Source organism: Marmota marmota, unplaced genomic scaffold, assembly GCF_001458135.2.
Source record: "Marmota marmota marmota unplaced genomic scaffold, marMar, whole genome shotgun sequence".
Taxonomy (NCBI): Eukaryota; Metazoa; Chordata; class Mammalia; order Rodentia; family Sciuridae; genus Marmota; species Marmota marmota.
Genome location: NW_025999896.1, coordinates 643,232 through 669,044, shown reverse-complemented (window position 1 = coordinate 669,044; position 25,813 = coordinate 643,232). Strand labels below are relative to the sequence as shown.

Here is a 25,813-nt window from a genome sequence, read left to right as displayed (position 1 = left end):
ATACCATTTGAACCACATCTCCAGCTCAGTTATCTATTGTTAAAAAAAAATAATACCTACTGACATAAAACAACCATTTTATTATGCCCCTGAAGTTGGTGAGTCAGGAATTCTTTTTGTTTTGGTACTGGGTATTGAACCCAGAGGTGCTTTACCACTGAGTTACATCCTCAGTCTTTTTTCTTTCTTTATTTTTTTAGTTGCAGATGGACAGAATGGCTTTATTTTATTTTTTTTATTTTTACGTGGTGCTGAGGATCAAACCCAGTGCCTCACACATGCCAGGTGAGAGCTCTACCGCTGAGCCCCAGCCCCAGCCCCAAAGCTGCTGCTGCTGCTGCTGCTTCTTTTCTTTTCTTTTCTTTTTTTTTTTTGTGGTGATGGGGATTGAACCCAGGACCTTGGGCATGCAAGGCAAACACTCTACCAACTGAGATATATTCCCAGCCCCCCAGTCGTTTTTTATATTTTATTTTGAAACAGAGTCTTGATAAGTTGCTGAGGCTGGCCTCAAACTTGTAATTCTGCCTCAGACTCCTGAGTTGCTGGAATTATAGACGTGTACCACTTTACCCAGATATGGGTTAGGAATCCTAACAGGATACATGGGGATGGTTTATTTCTGTTCAATTATGTATGGAGCCTTACTTGGAAAACTGGAAATCTGGGGGTAACCTGACATCTGGGGGCTATATCATCATTCGAGTGTCTGGCTATGGATGCTGGCCTTTGGCCAAAATGCTTTCATGTAGACTCTTCCTAAAGCTGGGCTTCCTTGTAAATGGTGACTGGGTTCTAGAGTGAGCATCCTAAAAGATGGAAAATAGAAGGTGCCAGTTCCTTAAGGCCTGGGCCCAGAGAATGGCACAGTGTCACTTCTATAATGTTCTATTAGCCAGTCTATCCCAGAGCCCAGATTTAAGGGAAGGATACATAGACCCTTAACGCTCCATGGCAGGCATTTGAAAAAAAAACCAAAAAACTGCCACATCCAGAATGTCCTCCCTTGTTTGGTGAAGGAATTAAGAAAACCCAGCCCTGCCCTGGCCAGCTATTCTGTAGTGAGTTGGCTATATGTACACAAAAAAGAAACACAAGAGCCGGGGGTGTAGCCTAGAGGTAGAATGATTGTCTAGTATGCATGAGACCCCAGGTTTGATCCCCAGCACCACACACACACACACACACACACAAATAGTGCCAGAGGTCATGGCCCATGTCTGTAAGCCCAGCTGCTTGGAAGATTGAGGCAGGAGGATTATAAATTTGAGGTCAGGGATGGCAAGTTCAAGGCCAGCCTCAGCAACTTAGACCTTGTCTCATAGGTAGATAGATAGATAAAAGGATGGAGATGTATCTCAGTGGTAGAGGTACTTGACTACAAAGCAGGAGGCCCTGAGTTCAATCCTCAGTACTGCAAAAATAAATGAATTAATTTAAAAAATAGAAAAGAAACACAAACCCTATCAGCTTCCAATGCTACCTGTTCATGAAGGGCTTAACAGAGAAAGTATATCAGGCTGGGGATTATGGCTCAGTGGTAGAGTGCTTGCCCATCATGTATGAGGCCCTGGGTTTTATCCCCATCACTGCCAAGAAACGGAGTGGGGGGAGAGAGAGACAGAATATGAATGTACAGGGCTGGGGATGTGGCTCAAGTGGTAGCGCGCTTGTCTGGAATGTGTGCGGCCCGGGTTCGATCCTCAGAACCACATACAAACAAAGATGTTGTGTCTGCCAAGAACTAAAAAATAAATATTAAAAAAAAAAGAATATGAATGTACATCACCAGAACAAGGGAAGGGCCTAGAACTGTCAGGGATGTGTTCTGGTGTCCACTATGTGCCAGGCATGATGGAAACAAAGATAACAAACCCTTAGGCAGTGGTTTCAAAGGGCAATGCATGGACTAAAGGGAAGAAAGTGAAGAAACATCATCACCTTGATGTAACAGGTGCCACAGCTGAGAGATGCCCTGAGAAGCGACACTCTACTGTGCCCCAGGAGCCAAGACAGCTTTGCAGAAGTGATGTCTGAACCATATCAGAAAGGTACCCCAGGTGGAAGGACAAGCCTGGGCAAAGACAGACAAAAGGAAACAAAGTATTTGGGCAAGTGATTCAGTATGGCTTCGGGGATGGGATGGGTGAGCAGTGCTGATAGGGAAAGTTCCAGAGACATGAGGGAGCCAGAGTCAATGGAGTGTTACTACAAAGGCAGATCACTTGATTGCTGATAAGAAGTGAGTTTGTGGGCATTCACAGAAGAAGGAGGAAGAGGATGTGCATAATACAGTTGGCACTGACATTAAACTTGAGAGCAATCACAAGTGGGCAGTAGGGTCGGGGAGGAAGGAGTGTTTGGACATGCGGAGTCTGAGATAGATGGAGGGAATGGGAGTGGAGATTCCAGTTAGATCTGTGTTTGCATAGCTCTGGGCTGAAGAGCAGATGAAACAAGTGGGAGCTGCAGATGGAAATCTTTGACCACCATGGTAAACAGAGACCAAGTCTATATTCTGTAGGCAAGAAAGAAGCAGGGAGTACAGGGATTATAGTGGTAATACTTAATGAGTGTCCATAATATGTCAAGCCCAGTCCCAATCATTTTATGTAAATTTGGATGTCATGACAATCCTATAAGTACTACTGCATTTCATTGAATATAAGATATTATCAATTGTAATACATAACTTTTTTATGTATTGCTAAGATAAAATACATATCTTTTAAGTCATGGCATGACTTCAGTTTAAGATGAATTCTGATTTCAGAGATGTTAAAATGTAAAAAGAAAAAGAAAAAGGCCATGGAATCAAAGAAATACATAATCTGCATTTAAAAGATGAAGAGGGGGTGCTGAGGTTGTGGCTCAGTGGAGCCAGTAGTAGGAGCCAGCACTCAGGTTGGTGCTCAGTAGAGCACCTAGCATGTGTGAGGCACTGGGTTCAATCCTTAGCAGCACCTAAAAAAAAGTATTGTGTCTATCTACAACTAAAATAAATAAATAAATAAATAAATAAATAAATAAATAAAATTCTTAAAAAAAAAAAAAGATGAGGAAGGGTTGGGCTGGGCATCATGGCTCTTGTCTATAATTCCAGCTACTCCAGAGGCTAAGGCAAGAGGATCACAAGTTTGAGGCCAGTCTCAGAAATTTAGAGAGGACCCTAGCAACTTAGTGAGACCCTGTCTCAAAAAATTAAAAGTTCCTGGGGATGTAGCTCAATGGTAAAGCCCCCCTGGGTTCAATCCTCAGGACAAAAAAAAAAGAGGAGGGTGGTGGGTGTGTGTGCTCAGTGGTAGGACACTTGCCTAGCATGTGCAAAGCCCTGGGTTCTGTCTCCAGCATCGCAAACACACACACACACACACACACACACACACACACACACTGGGGACACTGGACAATGAAGTAGCTCAATGGTAGAGTGCTCATCTTGCAAGGCCCTGGGTTCAATTCCTAGTTCTACTAAATAAAGAAATTTAAAATATAAGGAGGAAACAGGCACAGAGGTGTTAAATAATTTGCCCAAAGTGCAGTTAGAGAGCCATGATTTGAAATCAGGCAGCCCAATTGCAAAACCCCAAAACCCACTTTTTTGGTACTGGGGATTGAACACAGGATCCCTTAACACCCCTGAGCCACATTCCCAATCCTTTTTATTTTTTAAATTTTGAGACAGTCTCTCTAAGTTACTTAGGTTCTCCTTAGGTTGCTGGGGCTAGCTCTGAACTCACTATCCTCATCCTCCAGAGCTGCTGAGATTACAGGCAAGCACCACTGTGCCTGGCCAAAACCCAAGTTCTTAATTATTTTGTGATGCTAGACAAGAGGATGTGAGCAATATGACGATTTAGGAAGACCAGTGTGGCCACTGACGTTGACATGGATTGGAAGGGAGCATGAAGAGTCAGATGATGCATCTGGGAGATTGGGGTTCGTTGTGAGAGAGTACAGGATGAGGTGGAGACCATGTACAGTAGGGGACAGATAGGACAGAGGTTCTTCAAGAATTAGCAGGACTGTTGGGCATGGTGGCACATGGGACTAAGGAGGCTAAGCCAAGAGAATCACAAATTCAAGACCAGCCCCAGCAATTTAGCGAGACTCAACAACTTATTGAGACCCTGTCTCAAAAAAAATAAAATAAAATAAAAAAAATAACAATCCCCAGTACCTGCCCCCTGCAAAAAAAAAGAAAAAAGAGCAGGACTGAAGCCAGGTGCAGTGGCACATGCCTGTATCCCAATGACCTGGGAAGATGAGGCAGGAGGACCACAAGTTTCAGGCCACCTTGGGCAACTCACTGATACCTTGTCTCGAAATAAAAATGAAAAGGACTGAGGGTGAAGCTCAGTGGTAGAGCACTCCAGGATTCAATCCACAGTAACACACACACACACACACACAGGCAGAAATGGACAGTTGATATACTGAATGTTGGGTTTGAAAACAAGGACAACTCCAAGTGTTGAGCCTGGAAAGCAGACAGTGTAGGAGGGTACAAGGCAGCTGCACACACTATCAGATGAATAAGTTGTATAATCTTGGACAAGTTGTATGATCTCTGGATCTCATATTTTCATTTGTAAAACAAAGGAATTGGATTAGAATGTTCTCTTGTGGAAGGGGTAGGAGGTCCTCTCCCCATCCCCAGGGCCTCTATAGGTACCCTTAGGGCAGCAGTTCGATCCCTGGCTACAGGTTATACTAACCAAGACCCTATATGAGACCACTTAATTCAGACTCTGGAAGTAATGCCCAAGCATGAGTAATTTTAAAGCTGCTCAGGTGACTCAGATGTGCAGCTGGTTGAGAACACTTGCAGAAAATCCTCCAAGTACCTGCTTTGAAAACTACTAGGCTATGTGAGGGCTGGAATCCCTTCCAGTCCTAGTTGCTTAGATTGAGACTTGTGGTTGGTGACAGGCCTCCCCTCCCCCCCATGTTCATCTTCCATCTGCTACATCAATAACTCCTAATAGAGAACCAATACCAGGATTTCTCGGCTATGAACTATTAATGTTTGGACAGTATAATACATTATTGTGAGAACTTTCCTGTTCATCATAGGCGGTTTAGCAGCATCTCATGTCTCTACCCACTATGTACAAGGAGCATCTCTACTCAATCAAAACAATAAAAAGTATCCAGAGGTTGCTAAATATCTACTGAGATAGAATCTGAGGAAAGACATTCTACTGAAGGTCTTGGTCCCCTCACTGCCCTCCCCCTTGCAAACAGAGGCCAGGCAGAAATGGAGAACATAGTATCGCAGGTTTAGTTGGGCCCAGCAGGAGGAAGGCCTTTCCAAGGAGTCCAGGGCTGCTCAACATTAACACAATAGAGGGACAGTGTGCCAGCGGGCTGACTGATGTGGTCTCAACAGAGAGGGAGGGAGTTTTCCAGAACACTCATTCCCGGATTCCCAATCAGTCATAGGAGCGCTCAGAGCAGCTTTGGGGGCAGACAGCCCTGGCTTTCCCGGAATGGGCAGAAGGGGTGTGGGAGTGGTGGTGTGTGTGTAGGGGATTCTTTCCTTCTGTAGATAATTTCCTGGCATGGCCCACTGCCCTGGTCTGATTGGTGGAAAGCTGGAGGGGAGGAACTTTCCAGCTGTGGGTGCCTGGGTTCCTCTGATGTTGGGAATCATCATGGAGATGTTTAGGTTGTAGGGTCTGGAACAATGAAACTTTTGCATTGGCACTAAGGGGTGGGCTGGTTCTCCACAAAGTGATATGGATGTTGTGGGTACACATATTCCTTAGAACTGCAAGTGGGGAGACTGTAAGCATTTTCACAAGTCACGGTTTGCTTGGAGGTGTCTTTGCTTGAAGGTGTCGGGACCTGAGGGAAAACAGAGGAGAGGATGGTAAGCTTCAAAAAGTCATGGGAGGGAGCTGGGAGGAAGGAGGGAGGGTAGGGGTGAAGAGGTGGCAGTCTGCCCTAATCCCGCAACTCACTCCACCAGGAGGCTCAGAGCACCCAGAAGCAGGACAGCTCCAAAGACAGAGAACAGCAGAATCTTGGCTTCCCGCAGATCGTGACTACCTGCGGGGAACCCAGAAGGCCATGGATGATCCAGGGGATGATGTCCGCGGATGTTGGGAGAGACTATCGGTTTAGGGATGTGGGCTGGGCGGGGCCGAGTTGGGAGTAAAGACCTGGGAGGCACCGCTTTCGGGGCCAACAGGACGCCTCGGTGCCCTCGCAGGTGGAACAGTTGTATAGGATGGTGCTGCCCCCTGCAGGAGACAGAAGGAGCGTGGCTGGCCGGGGAAGCCCTGGCCTCCACCCTTCCAGCTACCCAACTTCCTCCCGAGCTGCCAGGCTCTCCTTGCTAGACTGTAGGCCTCTCATCCTTGCTAGCCCTTTCCATTTCTACTCACGGCAGGCTGGGGCACAAAGAGCTGAAATGAATGACAAGAAGAGGATGGAGGTGGATGAGCCGCTCAGCCACATACCCCATTGTCTAAGATCCTAGGCACCTTTGATGCGTGCCCTTCCAGCATCCTCACCTTCCCTGGTATACTGGGGGATCTTGGTCTTTTGAAGCCATTGCCAATATGAAGGGAGTGAGGAGATGGACCCTTTGATCTCTGAGGAGGTAGAGAGCAGCTCTATTGCCCTGGGTCTCAGGACTGCCTGTTCACCTCCCCCCCCCCCCACACATACATTCAGCACCCTTCCTGGTCAGCCCTCCCTTCTCCACCTGTGCCCTTCCCAGTCTCCCATCCTCCTCCTTGGTGTCCTCCCAAGCCCCAAGGTTTCATCTTCCCTTTGACCTCACCCATGACCCTCAGGACTCTGTGAGTCTTCTCTGTGACTTTGTTCATGGTCACCTCATCTGTGGAGATGGACAAGGAACAGTCATTCCCTCACCAGCCAGCCCAGGTTGTTGTGCTGGGCTCTTTCCTGGGATCTGAAGTTTTCCCAGGAGAGATCAGTGTGTCCAGTGTGGACTGAGGCAGTGGCTGAGGGTTGTATGTCCAGCTGGCAAGTCAAATACTGTCTCCCTTAGGGCATAGGAACTGTTGGTGGTCCTGTCCCTGAAACTCTTACCTAAGGCAAAGGCTGAGAAATCTGGGGAAGCCCATTCCTTCCACTCGGCCTTCAGTTGGCTGCTGAGCTGAGCCAGGCGACCAGGCAAGTCATGAGCTGGGAGGCGACAAAATATACAGGCCTGGGCAGCTGCCAAGAAAACTCCACCTACTGCCAGCATCCACATAAGGCCTACTGAGGGACGGGGTTGGAGTTAGTCCTAACTAGGCTAGGAAGGCCTCAGGATGCTTTGTGAACCTGGGAGGTTCTAGAGTATTCTAGAACAGCTGGAGGTTCTAGAACAATGTCATTACTCCATCCTTGGTTGGTGTAAAGCTGGGGCCTGAGGAATTGAGAGAAAGCAGAAGATATCTCTAGTAGAAGATAGAGAAAGTAGGGCTTCTGTTGCAAGGGGACAGTGGCCTTTACAAGTCTGTGGTTTCACAAGCTATTTTATTTTTCTTCTTGTAAATCATCCATGATAATCAATGGGTGACTCCCCCACTGAAGAAGTTGTACATGTGTATCACATCCACTCAGGGACCCAGAAATCTCATCCCTTCTCATATTCTCCCTCACTTTCTCAAACTCTTCATCTCTTCTCTCTGCCCAGGGCAGCCTTGGGCCTTCCCCAGCTATCTCCTAGTAACAGGCCCATGGTTACCCCAGCAACTAAGAGTCCCCTACAGGTTCCAGAAGCCCAGCTAAGTCCAGTGACTTCTTTTACTTCTCCCAGGAAGATCCTTGTGACTCAAACTCAATCAGGCTCCTCCTGCCTACGTGGTGACATGGGCACATAAACATAAATGCCTGTACACACACACGCACACACCCTGTGATTAACTAAATCTCAGTTTACTCACACATATACCATGGATAAACTTGTGCCAGAACAGTTGCTGGGCAACCCCAAACAGGCCTGGACATATAAAGATCAGAGAAGGGCCATCACATAGACACCACAGTCAGCAACACTGATGGAACCAGGGTACCAGGAACCTACGTATCAATCAGACACACTGGCTAATATGCACTTATATACAAATGAAGTAAGGCCAGTACATAAAAAGATACCACCCTCCTCCCCATGGCCAGCTTCAACTACAATATGGGATCTTTTAAAACACTTAGAATTCCAGGGAGTGCTCCAGCCCTCTTGCTAATGAGGATTCTCCTAGCTCCCTTATGTCAACCTAGGGTGGGCTGTGATCTGTTTCCCGCTCCATAGGTGGCTTGAGACACAGCGAGGAATCCCCTTTTCCATGTTCCAGAGCGTTTTGACCTCTCATTGGTCAGGCCAGTCCAAGCCACCCAGTGCCAGGAGGGGAAGCCACAGTCCAGGAGACTACATTAGGACAATCCAAGTATCCCCTTCCCCCTAGACTTCAGTGTTCCTTGGGGGTTTTGCTAGGTCTAACCTGGGCATGGAGGTGTTCCCCACTTTTCAGACCCCTGAATATTGAGCTTTAATTAAAGAAACACTATAAGTCTCCAGCCTCAGGCAAAAACAAACCAAGGGAACCTTCACTGCCTCTTTCAGGTAAAGCACCAGTTCACACCCTCTGGACCACTTGTGAGTCCTTGGTGGGCTCAGTTGGGAATTCCAGCCCACATCTGGGCTCCAGTCAGATGCACTGGGACCCCTGACTTTCATAGCTCCGACACCAGAGCTAGAAAGAGGCTTCAGGAAGCTTTTATCCCCTTAGCCTGCCCCTCTCCCCCTCCTCCCCACCATCAAACTGAGGACAGCATCCTCAGTGCCGGACAAAGCGCAGAGATCTGGAGTTAAGCAGGTCTTCAGGGTCAGGGAAGACGGAGTCAAGGCGGAAACCGTGTTCTAGAGCCACCCGCAGCACTTCCTCCAGGAAGCTTGGTGTGCCCACCACCTCCCGACGTTCTCCAGGCCCCCCAGTCCACAGTGGCTGTAACCCCAATCTGCCATACTCGGTCTCAGGGAGTTCTGCCGGGCGCGGCGCCCACTCCAGACGAAAATGTGGCCCCCCCTCTACTCTGTCCCCATTGGCCACACCAAATCGAGCCCGCATGGCACCCAGACACTCGGGGTCGGTGCAGAAGAGGTTGGCTCGGAAGGTGTCCACCTGGACCGAGCTCAGCTCATAGTGGTGTGGGCCCCTGCGAGCAGAGAAGTGCACCAGGCGCGGGCTGACGTCTACATCTGCGTGGAGCAGGGCAGCTGTGGATGCAGGGGTCCCACGCGAGGCCTCCAGTTCCCGTAGGGCATCCAGAAGGGGCCGGATCTGGTAGAAGTCAGCTTCTGCCTTGAGAAGGGCTGTCTCTCCATACCCACGAGGCAGGTCCAGTCGGCCCAGCCGAAGGAAATTGAGGATGTGGCGGAAGGCCTTGCCATCCCGGTCGATGAAGTACTGGCCACCTTCTTGGTGGTTGAGATTGGCGGGCATCGGAGTGCCATCCCTGAACATGGCCCCCAGCATGGAGTCTGGGAAGCGGGTCAGGGTCTCCAAAGTAGTGGAATATAGCGTGCCCCCCACATTCAGGGTCACGGGGCCCCCAAAAGAAGGGGGCGAAGAGGACACAGGAGGAGGGGAAATTTTGGGGAGTACAGGAGACAGGGAAGGAGAAGAAAGGCAGAACTTCCTGGGTGTGTGCAGAATTGGCTGGTTGTGACTCGCTAGGTTGGAGGCACAGGCTGGAGTACAAGCTAGCAAGGTTTGTAGCTCACCCTAGCTACGTTGGTGGTGGTTATGGAATTTCAGGGCACAGAGAAGTTGAAAGAACAGATGAAAATAACAAAAGACAGCCAAGAGAGGGGAAGAGAGCATTTGGTGTAGACGTATCTGATTTAGGGTGGTCAGTAGTTCCTTTCTGTGGTCTTCCGACAATGGGTTTCCGGAATCCAACCAGCAGGTGACGGTGGCGAGCACAGGGCCAACTGTGAAGGGCCCAGCTTCCGAGTTTCTGGGCAGATCGCTTGGGCAGAATGCGAGTCCACGCAGAGCTCCGGAGACCAGTCAGAGGCCCGGCCTGGCTTCAGCCCAGTAGATGGAGGCCGGAGCTGATGAGAGCGGATGGCGAGCCACACTTGTACTGACTGTGGTGCAACGATGCACTCTCGGTCTGAGCTGGGAGTGTCCGAGGGCTCTGATGGAAGACGCCGAGTCTCTGGACTCCCGCACCGCAGCCTTCCTGCAGTATCGCAGCACTGAGGTCCTCTCCGCCCCCAGGAAGTGGCCTAAGGGCAGCGGCCCCGGGCTCTTTAAGAGACAACCCCGCCCCTTAGCGCCCCGCCCCCNNNGCCCCCGCGGGGCTCGCGGGGCTCGGGTGGAGGTGGGAGCTGAAAGTCGCGGACTGGAGAGACTGGGCTGTCGGGCTGGACGGGCGGACGCGAATGGGGGTGGGATGACTCATGCGTGTAGCCCCGGATGTGGCCGCGACAGCCCTGCGGTCCTCCAGGTGTGCTCGACCTCACGTCTGCAACATGGCAGGGGCTGGAGTCTCCAATCCCACCACTGTGAGAAAACCGAGGTCCGGCCGTCCCCGTCCAGGGGGCCAGTTCCCTTCCAGTGGCTCCCGTGGGGAATTCCCGAGGGGGCGGGTGCTGAGCCACCGCATTCCAGGGATGCCTTCCGGCCGGGGTGGCCCAAGCGAGCTCCCCTAAGGGAACGCCAGCCCCCACCCCAAGCTAGCTGGACGAGTCTGGCCACGTCTCTGGAGCCAGAGAACCCCGCCCCCCAAGGCCGCCTGGGGCCCTATCTGCCATTGCACTCCCCCAAGTGTCGCCTCCTGCGTGCGTGACTCGAGCCTGAAGACTCCCAACTCCTCCCAGCATCCCAGGAGCGGCAGCGCCCTACACACTCTGCCGGTCCCAGAGGTGGCGCCCAATAAATGATCTACGAAGAGATGAGCAAAGCACAGAGGCTTTAATGGCAGTGGAGACGGGAAGGGATGGGGGAGGAGCAGGGCCCCCAAGGTCTGGGATCAAAGCGTATGGAGGTCATAACTACGCCGGCTCAGCTTCTCCGGATCATCTGACGCCATTAGGGAGAAGTCGCGGAAGATGTCAAAATATGTCTCATCTCCTGAGGGAGAGGGAGGAAATGTTGGGAGGCCCACAGCTGGGTCCTAGCACTGAAGTGCACCGTAAGGCAGCTGAGGCCGGCCAGATAGGGGCTAGAACTTGGAGCGTGGGTGGAGAGAACTAGTGCTGCCTGAGCATAGCAGAGGCGCCTATTCTTTGCTTTTTTATTCAGAGCTGCTAGCACAACGGATGCGCCCAATACACGTTCGCTGAATTAAAGCAGTTGGGCTTGAGGGAGACAGGTCACCAAAGCCAGAAGCCCAGAATTCCGGTATTGGGTTTCCAGGGATGGGATAGGTGAATTTACCTGTCTGGCCCTGGGCCGCTTCGGCCTCCCTCATCTTTGCCAATCGTAGCCTGAAGGAGAAGGAATTAAGGATCAATAACGTTCTCCTCACCCTTCCTCAGCTCCATCCTTCAAGCTGGGTTGTGTTTCATTCATTTTTCCCAGTGTCCAGTGCTTAAAAGATGCCGGTCAGCAATGGTGGTGCCTGAATGATGGCTCTCAGGATGAACTCCCATCCTCTTACCCTGTCTGCCCACCTTCCTACTACACACCCCAATCCACACATCCTTTGTCTGGCCCAATCCCTCCATAACCCATTAGGCAAGCTCCCTTGTTGGCATTAGCCCCACCCTTCAGGCATTCTCACAGGGTGACGATGTCAGCATTGGCTGTTTCCATGGCAATGGTCAGAGGGTCCCTTCCTTCAGAATCCCGAGCCCCCAGATCAGCTCCTCGTTTCAAGAATAAGCAAGCGAGCCTGGAGAGGACAGTAGGTTCAGCTCTGCCATCTCACCCCTAGGGCCTTCATCCTGTTCAGAGCCTTCCTCCCCATGGCCATCATCTCCTGCTGCCCTACCCGGTGTGGCCAAGAATGGTTGCATGGTGAAGTGGGCCTCTGCCGGCACTGTCTGCTTGGTTCACATTTGCCCCATTCTGGAGGAGAAACTCACAGGCCAGAAGAGAATTCTGCATCCAGAAGTCAAAAAGGAGGATTGAGAGTGGCATCTTTAGAGGTGATTTCAAGATGTTTTAGGTGGGGTATGGTAAATAAGGGTCGGGAGGGTACAGCCAAGTGTCAGGCTTGTTTCTAGCTCTTTACACGTTTTCATATATTAAAGCCATAGTACAACCTTATGAGATATGCTATCCCAATTTTATAGATGAGGAGATGGAGGCACAGAAAGATTAACATCTTGTTCAAAGTCTTACTGTTAAGCGGTAAGACCCTGGATTCAAACTCAGGTTTTAAATCACACACTCTTAGCAATGAGTCTCAATTACTTATCTTCTCTCCCTATGGGGTGGGGACCCTAGGGAAACACTGGGGGAGTGGGGAAGAGGAAAGAGCTGGACCCCAAGTCTGAAGTAGAAGTCAGAGAAAAGGAGCCTTAGGGTGGGATGGGGAGGTCAGCATGATTCTTACAGCAGCTGTGGCCTGGATCAGCGGTGTGGCATTTTCCTGACCTCCATTGACCCAGTTGACATCGGCTCCATGGGCAAGGGCATCAGCCATGGTGGGAAGGGATGGAGGATGCCCAGCAGCACGAAACAACAGGGCCCCGGGGTGTAGGTGGCCCAGGTCACCAGAGGGGGGCTCTGTTAGGGGGATTTAGTTCTGTTAGGGATAATCAGTGCTGAGTCTGGGAAGAAAACCCTTAACCTGGTATCCTGATGCTGCACTAGGATAGGTCACTTCTAAATTGTGGGGAGGCCTTCATGACTCAGGACTATGGTGAGATGGAGTGACATGGGTGTGAGTACATATAAGTGTGAGGATGCATGTGTCTGGAGCCCTGGGGTATGGGAGACAGCATCATTCACCTCATCCTGTCTAACCACCCTGACTATCCAGACAGGCTGGATGTCACAGGTGAGTTGACTCTCCCTGACAGTCTCAGCTCTCACCTTCCTCTGCTCCAGCCAAGCTCACAACCTCCTTCCAGGCCTTTGGAGATCTTTCCCACTCTTGACTTTTCTTATGCTCTGGATACCCCTAATGTAGTCCTCCCTGCCCACTCCCCACCCCACACTTCTTCCTGTACTTAGCACCATGCCCCATTCTAACTTTCTGAGAGAAAGAGATGCTCAGAGACAGAGATACTGGCAGAGATTTAGGCAACATTCTTTCTCTATCCCTAATAAGGGGGATTAAACCGGGGAGCGGGGTGGGGGGCTCTATCACTGAGCTACATCCTTAGGCCTTTTTATTTTAAGACAGTCTTGCTAAACTGCTGAGGCTGGCCTTGAACTTGGGATTCTTCTGTCTCAGTTTCCAGAGTCACTGTTGCTGGAATTACAGGTATGTGCCACCACTCCTGGCCCTCCAAGACTCAAGGGGAGGGCCTGGTCCTCATTCTGTGTCTCCGTTTAGGGCCTGGTACTGTGCTGAGCACACAATGGATCTTAACAAATGCCCAACCAATGTTCTACCTGGCTTGGATCTGATGCTCCCTGGCCGGGGCTTGATGGAAGGCTTTGGGGGCACAGGAGGCTGCCCCCTCGGGGGCCCTCTGCCACCTCTTCGGCCTCGAATCTCTGGAAGCTTGGTCAAGAACTTCTTCTCCACGTATTTGGCATGAATCCAGGCTTCCTTCTCCTGCCTGGAGGAGAGGGGCGAGAGAAGAGTCTGCTCCCTTTCTATCTCAGGTCCCTCCCTCCTGCTTCCCCCATGGAGGGGAGTCCTGGGCACCTCTACCCCAACCTCACCGGGAGCAGGTAGGCCCTGGCTTCTTCACTGCCATGGCCTCCACGCGGGCCTCATAGATCTGGTTGATGACAACATTTCCCAGTTCACACATAAGCTTCAGAAGGCCAGGCAGAGGCAGAGAGAGACAGGTAGGGTTATAGGGTGAGAATCTGGTTCATTCTCCTCACCTGCCCTCTTCACAATATCCCAAGTTACCTTTACTAGTTCTGGCTCCCATGAGTCCAGGGTCAGGGACCGGACTTTGGAGAAATGAACACCAAGGCTCCTGAAGGGCCAGAAAGGGAGTCATGTCCACTGTGGGCAGTGGCCTGAAACTTCTGCTGCTGCTCCAGTAAACACTCAAAGGCAAGGCCTGCATGGGAGGCCATGCAGAGGAGTTGGGCTGGGAGGCAAGCCAGCTGGGCCATGTATCCTGGCAGGATCCTGCCTGTTCACCAATCCTTCCTTCTTTCCTATGTTTCATTTTAAGACCCGCATCCTCTCCAGCCACCTCACTTCTCTGAGGGTACCTTGGCCTGGACAAAACTTTCCATACCATCCTGCTTCCCTCTCATTGTACCAGAATGACTGGGGGTGAGGGCCTTATAGACTTGCTAAGGCCTCACAACTTCTCTTTCTGGTCTTCGTGGGCCTTCTCCACCCTCAGCAGCCCTGACCCATGTTTCCTCCAACCAAGCTAGTAAATTCCTCTGTGTTTTCCCCAAACTTGGGCAGACCAGGACATCAATGAAGGCTAAGCCCATCTGGGTACACCTGGTATGCACCACAGCCAGAAGGAATGGGTCTCATGCTTGGGGCCTTGGGAATGACCTGTGGATGCCAGAGCATTGAATGCAAAGGGTGACTCCAAGGTTGATGCTCGCCCACTCTGGGGCTGGTTCCCGGCAGTCGCAGCACTGAGCGTTGCCATCTACACTCTGTACCTGGGCTGCCACGTGCCCAACTCCCCCAGGCTCCCTTCCTCTGGCCATTCCACCACAGCCCAGTGTGGCAGCAGAGCCCAAAGCCAGGTGTCCTGAGCCCTGGGGGAGACAGGAAAAGAAAGGATGACAAAGGGGCTTAGGATAAGGGGTGGCCCATTTCCTAGGGCAGCTAAGCCCTACATGCCCACATTGAGATACCTGGCCTGGCCCACATGGGCTGTCATCAAGGCGAGCCTGGCTGAAAGCAGAGGCGATGCTGCTCTGTACAGCACTGACCCACAGCTGCAGGAGGCGCTCAGAGTCAGCCTGGAGGAGGCAGGACCTGGGTGGAGGTAGTGAGGGGGAGAGGGTGATTGAGGAAGGATCTGAGGCCAGGGGAGCCATATGGCAGGACACATTCAGCTAGTATTCAGCTGGTTCCAGTTGTATTGAAATATATGTGGCCCCTGACTTATTATGATGGCTTAACTTTGTCTTCTTTGGTCCTGGGGATTGAACCCAGAAGTGCTTTACCACTGAGCTACATCCTCAGTCCTTTTTTATTTTTTGAGACAGGGTCTTGCTGAGTGGCTGAAGCAACTTATAATTAACTTGAGGGGCTGGGGCTGTAGCTCTGTGGTAGAGTGCTTGCCTCAAATGTGTAGGCACTGGGTTCAATCCTCAGCACCACATAAAAATAAACAAACAAACATATTGTGTCCATCTACAACTAAAAAAAAAAACTTAAAAAAAAATAAATAAGATTAACTTGAGCTCTCAATCTTAGGATCCTCCTGCCTTGGTTTCTAAGTCCCTTGGTCTCTAAGTCACCCCATGCCCGGCTTTGACTTAATTTTTTTTTTTTTAATTTACTGTTATGTGGAAGTGTACCCATACAACTATTTTGATCTACTTTCAGTAGAGTATTCAATAAATTACATGAGACATTCAACACTTTGTGTGTGTGTGTGTGTGTGTGTGGTGCTGGGGATTGAACCCAGGGCTTTATGCATGCAAAGCAAGCACTCTACCAACTGAGCTATATCCCCAGCCCAATACTTTTTTTTTTTTTAATAAAATAAACTGTTTTCTTCAACTACAAGCTAACGTAAGTAAGCATGTTTAAGGTAGGCTGTGCTCAGCTATGATGATCAGGAGGTATATTCAATAAATGTATTTTCAACTTTTGATATTTTTAACTTAACAGTGGGTTAACTGGGATGTAACCCCATTGTAAGTTGAGGAGCACCTGTACTTCTGTATCAATTGGTAATATCCTCCTACATATCCCTCATCACCCTGTCCCTTTCTCAATCCAGTCACCAAGAAGTTAAGGCCTGTATGGGGGTTCTCTCTTATGGTCACCCTGTCTTTCTGGTTGCTTATTGAGACTTATTAGAATATTGCTGGCTAGGGACTATACTCACTTGCTAGTTGACACCACCTCAAAGCAGAACCGCCTTTCTGAGTCTGGGCAGAGTTTCACTGTACAAAGGCGAAGGTCATCCACCACCACTGTCACAGGGTCCTGGCAGGAGATGATGATAAGAGTGCTGATCTCCATCCATAGGGAAGGGCTGAGTTTCCCTGGGGCCCAGGCCTCTAGGACCTACCCACCTTGTATTTCTTCTGATAAACCAGTTGGTTCCTCTGAATGGTGAACCAGCGTCTGCAGAAGGTGGAAATAGTTATAAATGTGGGCAGCCTTGGGAGGAGGCTCAGGAAGGAATAGAAGAGAGGCTGTGCCCTTTGCCCCAGGAGGATTTTGCTGAGGAGAGAGAGAAATGAGCTGACCATCCCATGAAGGGATAGAGAAGGGTAGATATCTAAAGGGAACTCCTCATAATCTTGGACAACCTAATTTGTTATATTTACAAGGACAATTTTCCAGCAGATGGCAGTAAAATTCTCTCTCTTTTTAAAAATAAGTTTATTGCTACAACCCCCCCCCCCCGCTCCCCGAATTGTAGCCAGTGTTTAAGGAGATAGCAGTGCTAGGTAGGGGAAAAGGTTAATGTTATGTATCATCCTGATTCAACTAAGGGATGCCTGGATATGTGGTAAGCATTGTTTTTAGGTGTGTCCATGAGGGTATTTTCAGAAGAGAGTCACATTTGAATTGGTACTATTGCTACAATTTTTGACAAATGAAAGTATCCTGGGAAAGGGACTCAATTTTCTAATCTTCACAAAGGTCTCCTACAGGCTAGTGGTAGTTCTGGAAGGGAAAGCAGTTTTGTCAGGGCATGCCACCATGCTGCTCTGAACCTGTAGGAGCTTCCTGTTTCCCTCAAAGTAGACACCAAAGACCTACAAAAAAAAATCTTTAAGGTCCTAGAATGATTCACACCCCCATTATTTCATATTTCCTTTTCCCTTACTCTGTGCAGGTCCATGGTCTCTCCACTGTTCTTCAAATATCCTACATATCTCAAGGCCTTATTGCTGATTTTTTAAAATTTTATTTTTTAGTTTTAGGTGGGCACAATATCTTTATTTTATTTTTATGTGGTACTGAGGATCAAACTTAATGCCTCACGCATGCCAGGAGAGTGTCCTACCACTTGAGCCATATCCCCAGCCCCGTTAGTGCTGATTTTCTTCTGTCTATAACACTCTCCCCCCAGATATCTTTGAAGTCATGACTCAAAAGTCACCTTCTCACAAGACCTACCCTGACCCACTATTTAAAATCACAGCTAGGCACAGTGGCACACACCTGTAATCCCAGCAGCTCAGAAGGCTAAGTCAGGAGGATCACAAGTTCAAAGCCAGTCTCAGAAACTTTGCAAGGCCCTAAGCAACTTACTATCTCAAAATAAAAAATAAATAAAAGGGGAGCTGGGTATGTGACTCAGTGGTAGAATGCTTGTCTAGCACATGTGAGACACTGGGTTCGATGCTCAGCACCTAAATAAATAAATTCATTAATAAAATAAAAGTATTATGTCTAACTATAACAAAAAATTTAAAAAAAAATTTAAAAAGGGCTGGGAACAAGTCAGTGGTTAAGTGCCCCTGGGTTCAATTCCAGGTTTTAAAAATAAATAAATAAATAAATAAATAATAGCAAACCCTGGGTTGGGGATGTAGCTCAGTGATGGAGCCATAGCATGTTTGAAGCCCTGAGTTGGATACCCAGCATTGAAAAACATATAAATATGTTAGCCAAATTATATTGTTATATTGTGTGCATGTACTAATATTTAACAACAAATCCCACCATTATGTACAACTATAATGCACCAAAAGCAAAAAGAAATAAAGTAAAACCACCCCCCCCTTCATCTTGCCATATACCTTATTTTATTCTTTTTTCCTATGGCACTATTACCTTCTAATATAACATGCAACCAACTTAGTTACTATGTTTATGGTCTGTCTTTGCTGATTGAATGAACGCTCTATGAGGTGGTGGTTGTCTGTTTTTCCTTGCTGTGCTTAGCGCACTAACACTACTCAAAAAGTACTTAATCAGGTGGGTTTGGCTGATTGGGGTGCCCTGCCCTCACCTGCTCCAGGTCTTAAATGCATTGCTGGCCCGTTTGAAGAGATGTCCTTCCATGACCAGGCCACCGGGCCCCTCCTTTAGGCTTGGCTCTGGTTCTTCCCCACCCAGTTCCTGAGGGCACAAGAGGGTCAAAAGGAAACTGAGGTGGGTAGAGGCTATAGGTCTGTCTGCTTCCTGCACAGTCCCAGCCCCTCACCTTCTGTTTTAGTAGCACATGTCTCTGTTCCATGTCCCTCTTCTCTCGTGCTGAGTTCAAGACCAGCTGGTGCAACTGGGTATAAGAAGTCATCTCAGGTATTCAAGTCTCCTTCAACTAGGCCAGGAGAGTCATCTCAGAACCCCTACCCTCCCTACATCATCTGACTGATCCCTGAGTCCTACCTGGGCACCCAGGTCTTTGCGATACTGGGCCAGTCGGTTCAGCTCCTCATGGCCCTGCTGGAAATATGTAGCCTGGGCCTCCACCAAGCGTAGCACCTGGAGGACAAAGTGGGCAGAGGGAAGAGCTGAGGAATGACCTCTCTCTCCCTCTTTCTTCCTATTCTTTGTCAGCAGGCTCATCTCACCACCAGTGAAACTCACAAACTCCATGATGTCAAACTTCCTCTTGTCCTCAATCACATTGATCTGAGGGCCCAAAAAAATCTCAGGTCAGTTTTGAAATCATAGTACCCCCTTCTCACTGCAATTCGGGGACTCCCAACCTCGAAGTACTACCCAGGTCCTTGGTACTCTGGGGAAGACAGGCTGGGACAGGTACCTGCAGGGCATAATCCAATGCTCGTCCCCGGTACCCAGCTCGAGCATTCCTCAGAGCAGCTCCAGCCTCTTCTGCCTCTTGGACACGGCGCCGAGGGACCTCTGCATTGTGGTTAAGAGCAGCCTCTAGGCTCTCAGCCCCCCGCCAGAAATCCCGGCGAGCCTCTCGGAAACCCCGGAGACCTCTGGGCATGAGAAGATAACACAGAATTATAGAAATATCCACTTGCCTCCAATAGACAATTCCCAGGATAAGGCCCACCCACCCACATCCTTTCAGTTAGCCTATGTACAGTTGGAAATCGAAAGGGACCCTTGGGATAAAAGAATAGAAATCAGGCCACCAGAAACCCCCAATCTAACAACTCCTTCAATCAAGGAGGTCCCTGGGGCAACAGGAAGAGGGCTGCTTTCTGGGAAATACAAAAAGGCCCCCTTCCCTCCAATCTCACTCCTTGACCAGGGTCTGGATTTGCTGCTGTAGCGTGTGCTGGGTGGCATCGAGAAGCTCCTGAGGGAAAAAGAAGTTGACAGATGGAGATCAGGACAATAGATGACCCTGCCTTGTCCCCTGACTCCCATCCTTAGTTTTTCCCACTTACTGCGTGGGTGTCCAGCTTGTGATTCAGGCTCACAGCAAATTTGTCCAGACACTCCTGGGCAAGAAGAGGCACAGAAAGAGAGAATAAGAGAGAAATAAAACCATTCATGCATTGGAGAAGCAGGGCCTTCCCAACTCTAGACCCCACCTATTTTTTTTTTTAATTTTTTAATATTTATTTTTTAGTTCTCGGCGGACACAACATCTTTGTTTGTATGTGGTGCTGAGGATCGAACCCAGGCTGCACGCATGCCAGGTGAGCGCGCTACCGCTTGAGCCACATCCCCAGCCCCTAGACCCCACCTATTAATGGCTATCTTGTATGGCAGCCCCAGCTCTGCTCTAGCTTGAGACCTGCAGACCTCAGGTCAGTATTCCTTTTCCACAGCTTTCCCTCATTCCATTCCCTCATTCCACCCCAGTATACCCCCCCTTCAGATTCTGCACATACCACCATCATGGGTTCTGGTGGACCCAGCTGGGCCAGATCACAAATGCCAACAATGAAGGCACGGCTGGCGGCAAGGTAATGGCGCCCACTTTCCAGGAGGCCAGTTCCCAGCTTGAGGAGCTGGGGAAAAAGGAGACCTGGGAGTAGTGCCATTAGCCACCACACCAGGCAACACCCTCTACCCCTGCCCCATTTTATTTTCCCTTCCCAGGGCTACCTCCCCCTTTCTGACCTCACCGACCTTTCCTCCAATTCAATCCTACTCTGCCCCATTCCTTATACACACCTGCTGTGTTCTGATTCTTGGCTTGCACTATTCTGTTCTTAATACAAAATTCATACCTATTTCTCTCAGCCTGTTAAAGCCTCTGTAAGATCTACCTTCAAAAGGTCTTTTCCTTTTCACTCTCCCATGTCCCTCCCTGCCTTGCCTACCTACTTAGATGAAGGAGTTGCCAGAAACACCATCATTCTATATTGTCTGTCTTGTAGGCTGAATTCTCTAATGGCTGGATTCAATTCTACAGTCTTTATTGTCAGGGACTGTCCCTTTCTATGCTCACTAAACATTCCCTTGTAAATATTAATTGGTCACCTAGGCCACAGGGTCAGGGCCAAGTAGGATGCTAGGGTGCTCTGGGGTCTATCCTATAAGCACTCTCACAATGGACAAACAAGGAGATCTGATAAACCAGGAGGCAAGCGGTTGACCTGGGGAGTGGCCCTGGAAGAACCAGGTGTCTAAGCTAGAACTCCAAGTCAGCCTCCTAGCCCCTGGACCTTGTTATCTGTGCAGGGCTGCTACTTCACTGTCCCTGAGGCTCAATATGCTTGACTCTGGCCTCAGTTACCATGTCTGGGATGGAGCATAGTAGAGTCCTTCAAGTTCAGTCCTGAGTGGCAGGAGACCATTAGGCAGGCTTTGTGAAAAAATGCAGGGCAGCAGGAACTTGGTATTCATAAGTGTTCAGTGTACTTTTGTTAAACTGAAAAAAAAACATTTTCTGGGGCTTATGGAGGCTTTAGGGAAATAGAGCTTGATGTGCCAGTGGCTAGCAGGATCAGTAATTGTTAGGAAACTGACCAAGATCAAATCTTATCAGTCTGTGCCAAGGGACAAAGATGCTCACAGATCACTCACTGTGTGGACTGGATCCTTACTTACCCCAGCCCTACTGAGTAAAGATATGAATAAAAATCTTTCTAGAGACAAACAAGTATATCATACAATAGAATAGTACTCAAATAAAAAGGAACTATTGATATGTGCTACAACATGGAGAAACTTCAAGGGCATTATTTTTTCCTCCACATTTTTTATTGGTGCATTATAGTTATACATAATGGTGGGATTTATTGTTACATATTAATATATGCATACAATGTAACAATTTGGCCAATATTACTGCCCAGCATATCAAAGGCATAATTATGAGTAAAAAAAGTACCAATTTTGAAAGGTCATATACTACATGATTACATTTAAATAACATTCTAGTATTTGTGGGTGGGTACTGAGCAATAGGATATACCCAGTCACTTTTATTTTTTATTTCAAGACAGGGTCTTGCTAAAATTTGCTGATGCTGACCTTTTATGATCCTCCTGTCTTAGTTTCCCCAGGTATCTGGGACTATAGGCATATGCCACTATACCCAGCTTATATATAACATTTTGGAAATGACAAAAGTATAGAGATGGGGAACAAATCAATGGTTTCCATGGATTGGAGAAGTAGGTGAGGAGGTATTACTATAAAGGGAAGGCTTGTAGAAGTTCCTTTGTGGTGATAGAAGTTCTATACCTTAAAGGTGGTGATAGGGCTGTGACTGTGGCTCAGTGGTAGAGCACTTGCCTAGCATGTATGAGGCACTGGATTTGATTCCCAGCACCATATATAAATAAATCAAATTAAATTAAGTTCCATCAATAACTAATAAAAATATTTTTTAAAAGGTGGTGATAGGGCTGGGGCTGGGGCTTAGTGGTAGAGCACTCGCCTAGCACCTGTGAGGCCCTGGGTTTGATACTCAGTACCACATAAAAATAAATAAATAAAATATATTGTCAGGGACACAATATATTTACAGCTAATATATATATATATATATATATATATATATATATATTTTTTTTTTTTTTTTAAAGATGGTGATAGGGACTGGGGATAAAGCTCAGTTGGTAGAGTGCTTGCCTCGAATGCACAAAGCCCTAGGGGTTCAATCCCCAGCATCAAAATAAATAAATAAATAATAAAAATAAAAATAAAGGTGGTGATAGTTATGTGAGTATATATGACAAAGTATGATAGATGTATACACAAAGACATGCAAACAAATTAGTACACATAAAACATAAAATCTGAGTAAGTTCTATAGGCTTTATTGTTAATTGTATTATAACAAGATTAATTTCCTGGTTTTGATAATGTAGTAGAGTTACACAAGATCTTAAGATTGGGGGAGGTTGCGTGATGGGTACATAGGTCTTCTCCTTGTTATTTTTCCAATTCTATAATTAACTCAAAATAAAAAGTTTAATTACAAAAAAACAATGAAGCCAGGTGTAATGGATTCTTGAGAATTATTTGAGAGGCTGAGACTGGCAGACTGCAAGTTTGAGGCCAGCCTGGGCAACTCAGTGAGGCCCTATCTCACAATAAAAAAATAAAAAGGGCTGGGAATGTAGTGCAGTGGTAGAGAACCCCTGAGTTCAATCCCCAGTACTTAAGTAAATAAATAATTAATTAAATTTAAAAATTTAAAAATTAGTACAGTGGGCTGGGGTTGTAGCTTATTGGAAGAGAACTTGCCTAGCATGTGTGAGGCACTTGGTTTGATTCTCAGCACCACATACAAATAAATAAAATAAAGGTCCATCAACAACTAAAAATATATTTAAAAAATATTCTTAAAAAAATGAGTACAGTGGCAAGTGCTTACAGTCCCAGATACTGGTGAAAAAAGCAAGAGGATTGCCTGAGCTCAACAGTTCAAAGCTAGTCTGAGCAACATAGCAAGACCTTGTCTCAAAAAATAAAAAAAAGTGTGTGTTTTTATAATAACATGCACATATATATACATATATATACATACACATATATATGAAATGAATTGGTCCCATACTAGCTTTCAGACTTTGGGGCACTACGGATTGTGCAAATATATAGCATAAAAGCCCCTCATGGCACTTTTGTTCTAGTAGGGGAAAATACAAAGAAAGAAACAGGCAAGTGTGATGAATACATATTAAGCTGAACCACAATGATATACATTCTTTTCTAATCTCCACCCTTGAGTGTAAGCATGACTGTGACTTACTACAAATAAACAGAATATGGCAAAGGCCATGGGACAGCACTCTCATGGTGAGGTCATACTCTGTAGCGAAGGTGATAGATGACATTCCTGTGATTACCTTTCCATAAACATCAGTGCCACCTTGCTAGCCCACATAAGGAAGACTCCTTCTGACCTTGATGAACACAAGAAGCAGCAGCAAACTGCTATGTGATGTGTCAATGGAGAGGGCCATATAACAGGGAATTGTGGGCAGCCTCCAGAAGATGAGGGTCTCGGTTCTACAATAGCAAGGAACTGAATTCTGTCATCTTGTGAGTTCAGAAGAAAGTCCCAAGTTTCAGATAAGACTACAACCTCAGCTAAGAACTTGACTTCAGTCTAGAAGACTGAACTTGACTTCAGTCTAGGAGACTCTGAGCAGAGGAGTAACTAAACCATGCCCAGACTCCTGGCCCACAGAAACTATAAGAATGTTTATTATTTTATACCACTAAATTTGTGATTTTTCTGTGTGTGTGTGTGTGTGTGTGTGTGTGTGTATGTTGCTGGTGATGGAACCTAGGGCCTAGTGCATGTTAGGCAAGTGCTCCACCACTGAGCTACATCCACAGTTCCTGTGATAATTTGTTACATAGCAATAGAAAACTAGTAACGGTTTAGGCTTGGTTCACTTGTAATTCCAGTGATTCAGGAGGCTGAGGCAGGAGGATCACAAGTTCAAGGCCAGTCTCAGCAATTTAGTGAGACCCTGTCTAAAAGGACTGGGGATGTAGTTCAGTTGTAGAATGCCCCTGGGTTTAATCCCCAGTACTGCAAAAGAAAAGAGAAAGAAAAGAAAAGAAAAGAAAAGAAAGAAAGAAAGAAAGAAAGAAATAAAGAAAGAAAGAAAGAAAGAAAGAAAGAAAGAAAGAAAGAAAGAAAGAAAGAAAGAAAAGGAAATGCAGGGTCAATGAGAGTAAGGAGTAAGGGAGGAGAATGGGTGTATGGGTGTGTGTATGTATGTGTGTGTGTGCTACATGCAATTTTATAAAACAGTCAGGGAAGGTCTTTCCATCTGGTGTTTATATGCTTTACTGGTTTGACTTCCACAGCCAATCTGGGGGCTAGAACAGTCTTGACAGTCTTGTTCTCCTAAATATCCAGGGTCAGGTACAATGCAAGGGTTTAGCAGCAGAACATAAGTCTGCAAGTGAATCTTGTTTTCCAAGATCCTATGTACCATGAGAACACAGAACCACCTCTTTTTGGCTTCTGTGTTGTCCCCAAAATATATACCCTACACAGTCAGTATTTAATAACCCTAGGACTTATTCCCAGTCTCCAACTTTCTCCATGGCCCAGCCCTCTTATCCAGGAGAGATTCCTGGGTCACCTCTCCATGTAAGTGTCACCTTTTCCAGACGAGTCTCCAATTCTGACACTTCAGCTTCCACCAACTCGATAGAGGCTCTGGGGAAGGAGGGATGAGGTCACAGGAACAGATCTCAGGTCCATCAGGTCTAGAAGCCTCTTCAGGGTTGGGATTGGGGGTTTTGGGCAGTGGGGACAGACATAAAAAGCTGCTGGGTTGAGAAGGGCCACCCAGCCACCTGATCTTGCTTATTTACTTCACAGTCTAAGCTATTACAGGCCAGGCCAGAGCAGGAAGAGAAGAAAGATGGATGTGGTGACTAGAGCCGGAAGTTGCTAACCGCCCAGAGCAGGTGTTGGGGGAGGGACAGGGGTCCCAGTGAGAGGGAGGAAGGGATATCAGTTCTGGGGGATTAGAGAGACCAGACAGTATGGGCAGGGTAGAGATCAAACTAGGACTCTGGTTTGATATCAGAAGTACTACTTTGGCCCATCAGCTTCCTCTGGTCACATTTTTTTTTTTTTTGGTGTGTGTGTGAGGTACTAGGGATTAAACCCAGGGGTTCTCTACCTCTGAGCTATATCCCTAGCTCTTTATGAGAGAGGGTCTCACTAAATTGCCCAGGCTGGCCTTGAACTTGAGATCCTCCTGTTTCAACCTCCCAAATAACTGGGATTACAGGCACCACACCCGGTTTCTCTCCTCCCCTGAGGCCTATACCCTGAAGTTGATCTGGCCTGCGAAAAGCTGTGTGTATGCTGTCCTGTTGGGCGATTTTGGACCCTCCCCACCTTGGCCATCCCCCCCCAACCTACACATACTTACCGGAAGCGGGGTGAGTCTTTGAGACACTCTTCAAAATCCAGCTTGACAGTCATCTCACTTGATTGCTGTGGGGCCAGAGGGCCCCGGGGCCAGGCAGGTGGGGATATAGGCCAAGGCACTCCCTGCCCCAAGAATGGCCTCAATGAGGAAGGAGGGGGTCCTTTGCTGGGTTGTACCTGGGGGGTACAATTCTGTCCCCAAAGGAAAGGGGTATTCTAGGAGGAGCTCTCACTCCACACTTCCAGGCAATGCTGGGAGGGGCAGGGGTGGAGCCTGGGTGGAGGAGGGGGGCCTGA

At 47.9% G+C, this 25,813-nt stretch overlaps 3 protein-coding genes across 7 annotated transcripts; all 3 read right to left on the bottom strand.

Moving 5' to 3' along the window:
• Positions 1 to 4,833: 4,833 nt before the first annotated feature.
• On the bottom strand, positions 4,834 to 7,325 carry Tmem95 (transmembrane protein 95). Its single transcript, XM_015504511.2, has 7 exons — positions 7,066 to 7,325; positions 6,794 to 6,880; positions 6,522 to 6,602; positions 6,393 to 6,413; positions 6,168 to 6,272; positions 5,967 to 6,054; positions 4,834 to 5,850 (listed from the first exon to the last, which is right to left on the bottom strand). Exons 1-7 carry the CDS (start codon positions 7,229 to 7,231, stop codon positions 5,808 to 5,810), a joined length of 591 nt encoding a protein of 196 aa, XP_015359997.1. The 5' UTR covers positions 7,232 to 7,325; the 3' UTR covers positions 4,834 to 5,807.
• Positions 7,326 to 7,883: 558 nt separating this feature from the next.
• On the bottom strand, positions 7,884 to 10,261 carry Kctd11 (potassium channel tetramerization domain containing 11). Its single transcript, XM_015504406.2, has one exon. It carries the CDS (start codon positions 9,495 to 9,497, stop codon positions 8,799 to 8,801), a length of 699 nt encoding a protein of 232 aa, XP_015359892.1. The 5' UTR covers positions 9,498 to 10,261; the 3' UTR covers positions 7,884 to 8,798.
• Positions 10,262 to 10,924: 663 nt separating this feature from the next.
• On the bottom strand, positions 10,925 to 25,813 carry Acap1 (ArfGAP with coiled-coil, ankyrin repeat and PH domains 1). Of its 5 annotated transcripts, none has more exons than XM_015504402.2 (22): positions 25,518 to 25,813; positions 24,733 to 24,790; positions 20,040 to 20,159; positions 19,590 to 19,643; positions 19,440 to 19,498; positions 18,989 to 19,172; positions 18,811 to 18,855; positions 18,610 to 18,705; positions 18,425 to 18,499; positions 18,230 to 18,339; positions 16,335 to 16,386; positions 16,145 to 16,245; positions 14,937 to 15,060; positions 14,626 to 14,837; positions 14,011 to 14,080; positions 13,815 to 13,909; positions 13,539 to 13,708; positions 12,532 to 12,704; positions 11,965 to 12,074; positions 11,755 to 11,865; positions 11,409 to 11,458; positions 10,925 to 11,102 (listed from the first exon to the last, which is right to left on the bottom strand). In XM_015504402.2, exons 1-22 carry the CDS (start codon positions 25,568 to 25,570, stop codon positions 11,002 to 11,004), a joined length of 2,223 nt encoding a protein of 740 aa, XP_015359888.1. In that variant the 5' UTR covers positions 25,571 to 25,813; the 3' UTR covers positions 10,925 to 11,001. The 5 variants fall into 5 exon arrangements, with proteins under 5 accessions (XP_015359888.1, XP_048653920.1, XP_048653921.1 ...); XM_048797963.1 differs by lacking the exon at positions 24,733 to 24,790 and adding an exon at positions 20,891 to 21,025 and having other exon boundaries at positions 20,040 to 20,176; XM_048797964.1 differs by lacking the exon at positions 25,518 to 25,813 and adding an exon at positions 20,891 to 21,025 and having other exon boundaries at positions 20,040 to 20,176.

Coding starts and splice junctions, on each gene's coding strand:
- Tmem95 (XM_015504511.2), bottom strand. CDS start 7,231: ATGTGGATGCTGGCAGTAGGTGGAGTTTTCTTGGCAGCTGCCCAGGCC. Junction 6,881..7,065: donor TTTCTCAGCCTTTGCCTTAG/GTAAGAGTTTCA, acceptor CTGGCTGGTGAG/GGAATGACTGTTCCTTGTCC. Junction 6,603..6,793: donor CAGAGTCCTGAGGGTCATGG/GTGAGGTCAAAG, acceptor CTACCTCCTCAG/AGATCAAAGGGTCCATCTCC.
- Kctd11 (XM_015504406.2), bottom strand. CDS start 9,497: ATGCTGGGGGCCATGTTCAGGGATGGCACTCCGATGCCCGCCAATCTC.
- Acap1 (XM_015504402.2), bottom strand. CDS start 25,570: ATGACTGTCAAGCTGGATTTTGAAGAGTGTCTCAAAGACTCACCCCGC. Junction 18,706..18,810: donor AGTTTGACATCATGGAGTTT/GTGAGTTTCACT, acceptor TTTGTCCTCCAG/GTGCTACGCTTGGTGGAGGC. Junction 18,500..18,609: donor GCAAAGACCTGGGTGCCCAG/GTAGGACTCAGG, acceptor TCTTATACCCAG/TTGCACCAGCTGGTCTTGAA.